The following is an 11,370-nucleotide window of genomic DNA, read 5'->3' as shown; positions in this document are numbered from 1 at the left end:
ATATTACTCATTTTAAAGGTCGTTTTAAGCACTACAGAAGGTATTAGTATCATTATACACCTAAAATCGACCATTTCTATGTTATTTCAAGTTGAATACACCGATTTGAGCATGCACCAAAAACAGAAACTTTTCTAACCTCACATATCTCTTTTGTATTATAACTAGAAGATTTGTGAGGGAACGAATCTCTTTGTTTTTTTATAAGTTACAAAATATTTTATATAGTTTTTTTTGCTACATGCATAGTTTTTAAGGTATTCGCAAAAAGCCGCCCGCAAAGGTGTCATAGTTCAATGAAAATGGCCAATTTTCAACCACGCATAACTAAAAAAGTATCGAGTTTTCAAAAAAAAATATACCATAGTTTTTGCTTAGAATTAGGCTCTTTAGCCACTTCCGTGGCTATTTTAACCAAAAAAATGTCCACCCCCCGAGAAGGAGTAGGAACCACCCCCAAGATAAAAGCGCACATCGGCATAGGGTAGACTTTGAATTAGGAGAAAAGTAGAGGCTATTCCCAAAATTTCATTAAAATCCATGCAGTAGGATAGAATTCGGAGATAATATCCTATTCTTGCTCCCAAGCAAGCAAGCAAGCATAGTGATTTAACCCAGCCTGAGAGACTTGCTCACCCCTAGAGAATGACATTCGGGTGATACAATTCATTGGGGCGAGGAGGATTAACTCCCGTAAGCAGGAATCACTCCACCCCGCTTCAATGCTCCAGACCATCCACTTACCCCCCGATAGCACTCTGATGCGCTATAGGGGCTCTCAATCAGCAAAGTGCTTATCATATGGGAGTCTTGGGTACACGGACTCCCATATGAAATCCTAGCCCGATCAATGCAGGCCAGCGTGAGGCGCTCTATTCCCGCTATCTCTAGTGACTTATCTTCGATCTGTTTTGCTTGCTCGGGCGCCGAGTCCCCGCTCTGGGCTATGTCCAGTTCGGCGACTCGGCGCTCGAGGATGTGGGCCCCTCATGCCCGTTTTGCTCATTCTTGCTCCCATTGACTGGCGTAAAACAGTTTAACGTACAAAGGCATGAGAGATGTCACGTGGCAGAATTTATCGAATACAATATGATAACAGGAAAATCAAACATTGCTGGAGGTATGCTGTACATCGACTGTACATTTTCTATGTTCTAAATTTTTTTAAATTTTCTCCGCTTTTAAGAAAAAAGTAATTGATATGCACCTGACATATGCATATATCGACAAAAAAGCGAGACACTACAATTTCCATATATTCACACATGTTGGTGAACACGATTTCTCACCAGTTCACAATAAAAAGCTTTAATAAATCTATATTTGCGTCTTAAGTTGACGAATAACTATAATATATCAAATTGAAGGCAATGAAACATGTAATTTTTATAATGATTATAATAAATAAATAAATAATTCAATATACCACGCCCCGTATGATCATTTCCACTTTTTCATTTCTCATTAACAATCATAATGCCTAAAAATTGTGACCTAACCTGTGAACAAAAGCGTTGGTTTCCAATTCATACTAATGCGTCTTGAACTCATTAAAAAAAATGGACAACAACAGTTTCAGGCCTCAAAGAAGTAGAACCTTTCTTTTATGCGAAAACCAGGTTTTCAAGGGTTATTCTGTGGTTTTTTGTGGATTTGCCAACTTTTTTAACCTTGTACATAATGAAACATCAGGTTTTCAAAATTTTTATGAACAACATGATGACAACTCGGTTTTCTTTGAAAAGTGCGGCTTAATATTTTTTAGAGGTAAGAGATGGAAAATACAGTAAAAGCTTCTCCATCATCTGAAAACCGGTTTTTTCGTATAAGATGAGGTTGTGTATATTTCTCAACTACTAAAAATACATCATCTCATTTTTTTGAAGAACATCTTTGAAAGGTGCAATTTAATGGCGCATAACTGCAAAACGTTATAGAAAAATCCAGCAAAAATAACGGAAACACTTGAAAACTACGAGTAAATCCAGTCAAGACCCCCGGATAATCCAAAAACCTGATTTTTCACATAAACGATGATTATATTTGTCTCTTTCAGAACTAAAATTATTGTTCTTTTTTTATATGAATTGGAGATGCATTGATTCAGGTTGTATCGATCTCAAAAAATACTATTAACACCACAAAAACTTGCAAAAACCTTTAAAAACATGGTTTTTTGGAGGTTTAGGTGTTACGCAAAAATTTTGAAGTTATACTTCTTTAGACACGAGGGTGAATTTTTACATTCCCTGACGCATGCGCACACCGACAGTATGGTATTAGTCGCTACACCTTTATGTAGCCCAAATAAGTTGTGCGTGAAAAGAATCTATTATTAGTGTTTTTAGTAAATATATTTATTATAATTTTTGTGCCTTTGGATTTGTCTTCCTCGGGAATAAGATATTGTATAATAATAGTAAGTATATTTAAAGTATTTTTGTATACTTCACTTGGACTATTAAATTTGTCAGTATGTATGAGACATTTTGTAACCTGTCAAAGCAAAGGGAATATAGCTCAGTAGTAGAGCGTGTGACCGGAAATCGAGAGGTCCCCGGTTCAAATACGTGTGTTTTCTTTTTTTTTTTATTTTTTGGTATTGTTTTAATAAACATTTTTGGAAAGTAGTAAGTAAAAATTAATTTAATCTTTAAATAAAATACAAATAACCTGTTGAAAGTATATTTATTTCGTTGAAATCATATAATAGAAGTATAACTTCTTACGTGCGTACAAAGTACACACACATTTTTTTTAAATCTCAGAAAGGAATCAGTTATTTGAGATTATAATATATAGAAAAAACCTTGATTTAATCAAATTTGATGTCTATAAAATAGGGAAAATCCCCCACAAAAAACCTGTTTTTTAACGGGGTTTTGAAGGTGCACTTTTCGGAAAAAATTTGGAAAAAATCCGAAATATATTTTTTGAAAAAATACACAAAATAAAAAATAGTTTTGCAGCCCTCTTCAAAAGAAAACTTATTTTGGAAAAAGATCATTTTTAGCTTATGTAAACTCAACCTATGGATTTATAAAAAAAAAATAGACAAGTTTTATAAAAGCTTTAGCTAAGCGTATGAATTTTTGAAATTTTTAAATTGATTGCAACCCACTGAAAAAAATAAATAAATAGAAACGAAACCGTCTTTGGTGGTAGGGGGGTAGCTGGCATATATACCAACGTGTAATAAGATCTTTTTTCTACGACCGTTTAATAATATGCTCATTATTCGCTGTTTTTGAATAGATAATAACACCCATTACTTTTCATTACTCACGGGTTGAAGTTAGATTCAAGTGGTGCATGGCACTTTTAATATACCTACTAGCGAATAAAATTACTTAAACTTGTTTATTTAATAAAATAATCATTGTAATTACATCAACAATTAAATTCGAAAAATGTTTAAAGGATTTTTAACTGTAACAATGGATTATTATATTTTTTACGTTTAAATTTCAACATTTGACATTTTAAGATTGACGTTATTAAAAGGTGAATATAAACAATCGCTATTAATTCCGTAAAAGGGCTTACGGATATGAAATTTATATCAATGAATTCTGTTTTACTTACTGTTGATTGTACAATAGATTTTTATTGAGATCACACGTTCTTTTTCGTGTAATTGCCATAAAATATGTCTTATTTTTAACAGCCACCGCCATTCCATGACACTAATGTCAATGCCAACTGTTTCATAAGCTCAAAGAGGGCAATTCTACCAGTGTTGCCATAGTTATATAAAATATGTTTTCTTATGAAAAATAAAATCTTTCGATTTTGAATAATGTTAGTAGTTGATAATTATATTTTTCTACTAATCCAAATAAAAAAGGTCGTAGAAAAAGTATAGTATTCTACTTGCATGTAATGGCTATTACTCACTCTGATGAATTACGACACTCGCCTACGGCTCGTGTCGCAAACTTCATCATCGTGAGTAATAGCCATCATTACATGCTCGTTGAATAATATATTATTATTTACATATTTTCGAAAATGATATCTTTTAAGCTCATTCGTATATAGCATCTGTATCTTCGGAATAAGCAAGCAGATAAGTTTTTAAAAATGTAGTTGCACTTAATAAGCTGTAAAATAATCTACGACGTAGAACAAGAATTTTTTTGCCAATATTTTATTTTTGATAAAAAATGGAAATGACCATCAGCGCTGGAGAACTCAATGATTGCGAGTAAATTTTAACTCTTAAAATAAAGCATTTTAGTACGGAACCTTATAAGCTTACTTAAATACTAATATAACACCTACTTGATAATAAGTAGATATTTACGTTTTCGAGATTTCGGTGATATTTCTTCGGAAATTGCGAAATTAAGTGCTGGATGATCTGAAAGTACCGATATGCCAACATAGACTCAATTTTTTTGTATTTCAGGTAAATACCTTAAACGTATTACTCTAAGATATGATTACAATCGACTTCTTTCTGTATTTTAACGACTTATTTCAACAAATCATAAAAAGAACAGTCCTCCTACTTTAAAATTAGTGAACATATACATTGATGAGCGTGCTAATAACCGGCAAAATAACGCAAAAGACGGAAAACGTAATACGCTGTGAACTAAAACGAGATGACAGTAGTAGAGTTGGGAAATTTAGCGATAGAAACCTACAAATTGACATTATATTGATAGTCTCCCACCTTTAGATGTATCGGAAAAGTGAATTTGGGAACTACCACTGTGACAGTGACAGTTTTAGTTGAAATACTCTTCCGATATGTCTAAAGATGGGAAACTATCAATATAATGTCAATTTATAGGTTTCTATCGCTGAATTTCCCACCTCTACTAGTTTCATCTCATTTTATTTCACAACGTATTATGTTTTCCGTCTTTTCATCACTGCATAACAATCTAAAGGTCACTTTACACCAAAACAATGCAATATGCCATTACTCTTACAATACATTAATTATGACGTTCTTCTCAGAGCGTTCTTTCAGTACGTCATCAATTTTGACGTCAAATATGATTTTAAGAATGTCGGGAATCATTGCATGACATTCTAGTAAAGTCTGACAGTTGTCAGGATCATAATCAGCCAAATATGAAAAGACTATTGCATTATAACCCTTTTATTTGCAATTTGGTATAAAACAAATCAATAGTGTTGATTGTATTTATAGAAACTTCCGTTCTTTGATTTGTATAGTCGCATAGATTGTATAGACTTAAGTCGTATAGATAATAGGTAAATAATTTTTTTCTATTTATAGCGCCATCTATCAACAAGTAGAATAAATGTTATAAATGTGTATAATCACGGATTTTCCTCTGTCACTTCCAACTTAATACGTTAAAGCACGTATCCATTACATTGGTGCTTCCTCTCGGCGCCCACCCTCGGCGATCCAATCGGTGGTGGTTTGGAGCACGGAGCACCAATGTAAAGGATATGTACGTGCCTTTAAAAAGAAATCGAAAAACTGTGACCCACTGAAATATGGCTCTGAGAATAACCATATTAGTCATTTCACGGTTATATACAATACAAGGCAACTTTCTATAATAGACATAATTGTCATTTTTCACAAAAGTGACAACTCTTTCTTCACTCTTAACCCCTTTATCGGTTATTATTCATATATCAAATAACGTCACAACAACCCAAGATTTACGAAAATCATATACTATGTAGATTGTAATTATGTATATTTAAATAACGAAATTAACAAGTAATTAACGCTAATTATCTTTTCTTTTATATGTTTAGTTTCAAAATAAATATCTCCAGGCCCCGGGCTTAGGTGACTGACGCCCTGGGCAAATGGTCTACTGGCGCCCCCTTTATTACTATAATGTAAAAGCAAATAATCTTGTTTATCACTCTCCTTCTTTGCAGCGCGCTTTCTGAATTCAGAACCACTTAGTTTTTTGTTAATTTTTTAACAAAATTATCACTCACTTTGTCCCAAGCAATAACTACACTTGTCAAACAATAAACAAACAACGTTTGAGGTTATAAGATTGTTGGTAAGACAGCGGAAGATGAGCGCATGCGCGGATGCACCGGCACCGGCTGTACCCAACGGTACAAGTACTGCCAACAGCGTATTAACTGATTGCAGTGTTACCAGCTCTAATATTATTATTATTTAATATATGAATAATAATACTTGATATTAACTTATCATTATTATGTTTCTTACTATTTTTATTTTACATTTCCGGTAGCCTGTATTATATTTACTTGTTATGTTCTATATATTTTTGAAAATTTTGTGTCAGCTATTTTTTAGTCGGTAATTTGTTTCCCTAATTTATTTTTATTATCTTTTTTATTTTGCGCTCCCAAAAATTTGGCGCCCTGGGCAAATGCCCAGTCTGCCCATTTATAGTCCGGGGCCTAATATATCTCATAAAAACGAATTTTGTCTTCGACTGAATTTGTTACTCGAGATTATCAACATGTTGTAGAAACATGGCACAAATACGGCCTAAAACTAAATTGTAAGAAGACAAAAATAATGATTATTAGTAAGGACGCCAACATAAACGCCGAAATTACAATAAACGATACACCGTTAGAAAGAGTGGAGCAAATATGCTACCTTAACTACAATATTAAAGATATCTGGGATCACAACTACCAAATAAAACTCCTATTAACAAAGCCAGAACCTCTTTTAACGGTCTTAAAATGATTATCTGCAACTTATCTTTAAGTATCAATATACGCATAAGAATTCTTAGAAATTACGTCTACAGTGCCCTCCACTACGGAGTAGAAAACTGGAGCCTCACAGAAGATGCCATAAAACAGTTACAGGTATTTGGAATGTGATGCTATCGACATATTATGTTAAGGGTCTCATACATACACCACACAAGTGACATAATTATTCTCCAGATGCTAAGAAAAGAGAAAGAAATTATTAACACCGTAAGGAACAGACAATTGGCTTACTTCGGTCACATTATGTGTAATAAAAAATACCAATTGAAGGCAAGAGAGGCCCTGGACGCAGGCGTATATCTTGGCTGACCAATCTTAGGAAATGGACTCGTCTAATGTCAACTGATCTATTTCGAGCTGCTGTTAATAGAAGATGGATCAATGTGGACACCAATATCACAAGAAGCTAGGAATCTTTAGAAAAAGATTACTCTCATCCGATATCAGATCTGTTTTATCCTTTGCTATATGTGTTCGACTGGGTGTTTTAGCTGCCAGTATATCTCACGTATATCTCGAACCGATATACCATTACCAAATTGCAACTAATTTTTTCCTTTTTTCGACCTATTCATTACTAATTCTTAAAAATATATTAACAAGACGATCTACATATTCTTATATATCGAGTCATCGAGGAAAATCCTAATTAGAGTAGGTTATGAAATTTGCATGGACTAATTTTGGTTGGCAATTCAACTACTTCACAAACCATAAATGTCAGTACCAGACTTTTTGTCATTATCATCGTCAATATAAAGGTTATTTGTAGACACATATTGTTGAAAACATAGACATGGGCTGCGTGCTGCAATCTAAAACTGTTCTCCCAGTGCAACAGAGAAAAGTGTTTGTAAGCAGGGTATTCATCTCTTTCTAATCGGCGGACTTTATCAAATCGGCCGTAGTGGGAAAGTCATGTGGTCGATAAAACCCCTGATTAGAAAGAGATGGATACCCTGTATACAAACACTTTTCTCTCTCGCACTGAGGAAACAATTTTAGATTGGAGCGAGCAGTTCAGGTAATCATGCCTATTCTGTAACTCATTTCGATGATAGAAGTCAGGAAAATCAAATAGAAGTGGCCAAGTCGAATAGAAATAGTCAAAATCGATATTCCATAACTCCTCGGAATCTCTACAATCGGAATAGTGAATAGAAATGACTTCGACAACATTTACCCTGTCGAAATTAGATTTCGATATCGGAATTGTGCTTGACGCAAGCGCATTGTATTTTGTTTTGACGTTTATATTTTATATCTACTAAAAATAATTTATTACTACTTATTTATCATTATTTATAGTATTTTTACCTCTTGTATCTGCTTAATTTTTAGTCTGTGGTGGTATTTACTTAGGGAATTGTATATTTAATTTAGATATGTAAGAGTATGCATCAAACGTAACCTTAAAATTGATTTGACATCCGAAATTCAGATTCTGAATAGGGTTGCCAGATGAAATTTCAAAATCTCCCTAGACGGGATCTTCAATTTCCCCTAGAAATCCCTAAATCGTATTAATTTGGCCTAAAAAAGAAGAAATTGACAGATGACAGCTGTCAATTTAATTTATAACCACTATGTTTAATCCATTTTAATCATTGATTAATGTTTTAATGTTTACTTAGTTTATATCAGGGAACAATAAATAATGACAAATCTTTAATAACAACAGAAAAGTGGAGCTAGCACAGTTTAATAAATCCCTAGATTTCAAAAATAAATCCCTCCAAAGCTCAAAAATCCCTAGATTCAGGGAAAATCCCTAGACATGGCAAGCCTGAATGTTTGCCAGTCACAGTGTTGCCAAACTTTCTTTGGTTATTTCTTGTACAATTTCAATCAATGGCATAATGTACAAGAACGTTTAAAATATAAAGAGAGACTTATAGCGTTGATTGATAAATATATTATACCAGTTTACTTGTATTTGTATCAATCAACGCTTATAGAAAAGAAAATAATTATAGAAAAGACGCTGTTTTTGGGAAAAGTTGTTTATAAGTTATTTTAGCTGGAATCAAACCTTAAGATTATATATAATTATTAGTAATATCTTACATCATACATCTTATCCTCATTTATCTTTTTTATTTATCAGATTATTTTATTTTCTATAACAATTTTAATTAACTTTGATTTAAAACCATTTATGATCTTTTGAGGTTTTTGTGTCCAATATTTACACTAATATTTTATTGTTTACTTTTCAAAACGTTTCTTATTTGTTATTTCAAAACTATTTTTAAAAATGTAACTGTATGTAATGTGATAGTATGAAAAATTGAAGATATGGTAACGGTGTCGTATTTCAAATTTAGAACCAGCAACAAACAGGTCACAGAACACTAATTTCGCTTGACAATGCAGGGTTGCCACCCCCTCTTGACCACGTGAAATAGAAATTGCCGATTTCGATTTAACCTGCTTACGATGTGAGTTACAGAATGCCAATTCAAACACGAAAATATCGCCAATCCAAACACGCGATAGATATTAAACATTCCGATTTCGGGTAATTACGATTCGACTTGGTCATTTCTATTCGATTTGCTAAAAGTTAGAGAATAGGGCTGATTATTATGTCTACGGTTGAAAACAAAATTGTAAACGAGTTAGATTATGTATTTATTATTCTATGGAAGTAGGTAAAATCCCAAACCTCGTCATTTTTGTCACACAGACTACTCTAATTAGATTTTCTCGAAGGCTTTATATTTATCTAAAAAGTACTGTGTATGTTGGCATATCTAGTAATTCAATGTTTTTACCTAAAGTAGAAGCCACAGTTAGAATGCAGTGTTGGTCTTACGACGCGCAGCGATGCCGCTCATGTCGGCACAGTGGTAGGTGCGTGTGCGTGGTAGTTTGGCGATAGACTGAGAAATCACCGGCCCTGATGCGCCGCTCGGGGTAAACCGGCAACGTGGTCAGCCGTTCTCCCGTAAGAAATACATTGCTCTATGCTACCTGCACTGCATTCTAACCTGTGGCTTTTAAGTATAGACTTATTTAATCACTATCACTAGAGCTTGAGTATTCTTGTATTACGAAAATCGAAATATTAGCCGGACCCAAACAGATTTCGTAATAATTGTCAAAGTCCCTGAGATTTGTCTTCGATGTAGTGTAACAGTAATCCATAACAAGAACTTCTTTACACCTAATAAAAATAAGTTAATTAATAAACTATAAAACATATACATCATAAAATAAACAAGCTTTTTTTAAAACTAAGTTCTCAATCTAGTAGTACAGAAACTGACAATAAATATCGTTCTCCATACTACCAGATTGATAAGAGATGGAAATCTCTCTGGTTACTACCTCCGCGGCTTTCAAAAATTATAAGCTATACGGGTGCCGAGACGAACAGTAAGATGAGGGAATTTTAAGTAATTCACGTCCCATCTGCTCAGCGTGGTAAAGTTCCAACAAGAAGATTTCCTAAGTACTCCAAAAAGAGTAAATAAATTAAAAATGTATAAACATTTTCAATTTCTTTACAACCCGAAAACGCAGCAAGTACCATATTCTGGTTCAATCGGAGGGTGTAGGAAGAGTCTATACCGGTTTCTGTACTACTAGATTGAGAACTTAGTTTGTTTTTAGCAGATGTCGCTACGATATCCGTGACATTTCGTTCGTTGCAATCTGGGACTGCACGCCTCGAGGTATCTGGTTGAATCGAAGAGAAGAGGATATGGGACTACTGATGATGGGACAAAAAAGCCTCGAAACCGGTATAGACTCTTCCTGCATTCTCCGATTGAACCAGAATATGGTACTTGCTGAGTTTTCGGGTTGCAACGCAATTGAAAATGTTTATACATTTTTAAGTTTTTTTTTATAAATTACCTGAATAAAATGCAAAATACAACACACATTGCACTATGTAATAGAAGATTAGATATAGCATAAAAAGAAATCTATCTTAGTGAGATATCTAACTCTATATAAATAAGTTTTAAAAATTCTCATTTTCCCAACCAAAAGAAAATGCACTTACATAGTGGTATACAAACTTGCAAGCAGTGACTGCCCAAAAACTTACATCGGTCAAACTGGTAGAACCTTTGACAAACGCAAAGCAGAACACAAAAGGGCTTTCAATAATAGAAAAACAGATTTTACGTACGCACTTCACTTTCTAGATCATAATCATTCTTTTAATGACCAATTACGCCAAAATAAAGGCTGTAACCTCGGAAACCTTTTTTGGATGGTGCTAGAAAGGTCACCAATGGAAACACTGCGAACGGCAGCCAGATGGTTGGTGGAAAGCGAGTCGTGCGTTCGAAACTAGCTTTTGGAACGTGGAATGGGGCAAATAGAAGAAATAGGTAAAGATAAGACAAGAGAAGGTAGGTTAGATAAAAAGATCGGTAGGTAAAATTACCATAGAAAAGAAAAGAGATACAGGGCGCCACTTAACTTTTTGGGGTTACAAGGGGAAAATTAAGAAACCTTAAAAATGAAAACAGGTAAGGAAAGATAATGAGGTTCTGAGACTAAATACAAGAAAAGATATGAACAGTGACTTAGTAAAAAATAAATAAATGTATAAAACCCACTACATAAAGAAATAATAAATATATTCGGTGACAGTCGTCCACCTACTTACCTACAAAACTTATCCTGCGTGAT

General features: G+C 33.7%; 1 protein-coding gene across 1 annotated transcript in view; it reads right to left on the bottom strand.

Annotated features, from left to right (window-relative positions):
• Positions 1 to 608: 608 nt before the first annotated feature.
• LOC126879984 (uncharacterized) overlaps positions 609 to 11,370 on the bottom strand; it is a 49,391-nt gene continuing 38,629 nt past the window's right edge. The window contains exon 8 of the mRNA XM_050643436.1: positions 609 to 9,886. Coding sequence (XP_050499393.1) covers positions 9,736 to 9,886 — 151 coding nt within the window. The 3' untranslated portion in view covers positions 609 to 9,735. The remainder of the gene's footprint in view (positions 9,887 to 11,370) is intronic.

Source organism: Diabrotica virgifera, chromosome 2 (genome assembly GCF_917563875.1).
Source record: "Diabrotica virgifera virgifera chromosome 2, PGI_DIABVI_V3a".
Classification (NCBI taxonomy): Eukaryota; Metazoa; Arthropoda; class Insecta; order Coleoptera; family Chrysomelidae; genus Diabrotica; species Diabrotica virgifera.
Note: the sequence above shows the minus strand (reverse complement) of the source record. Positions and strands in the feature narration are given on the sequence as shown.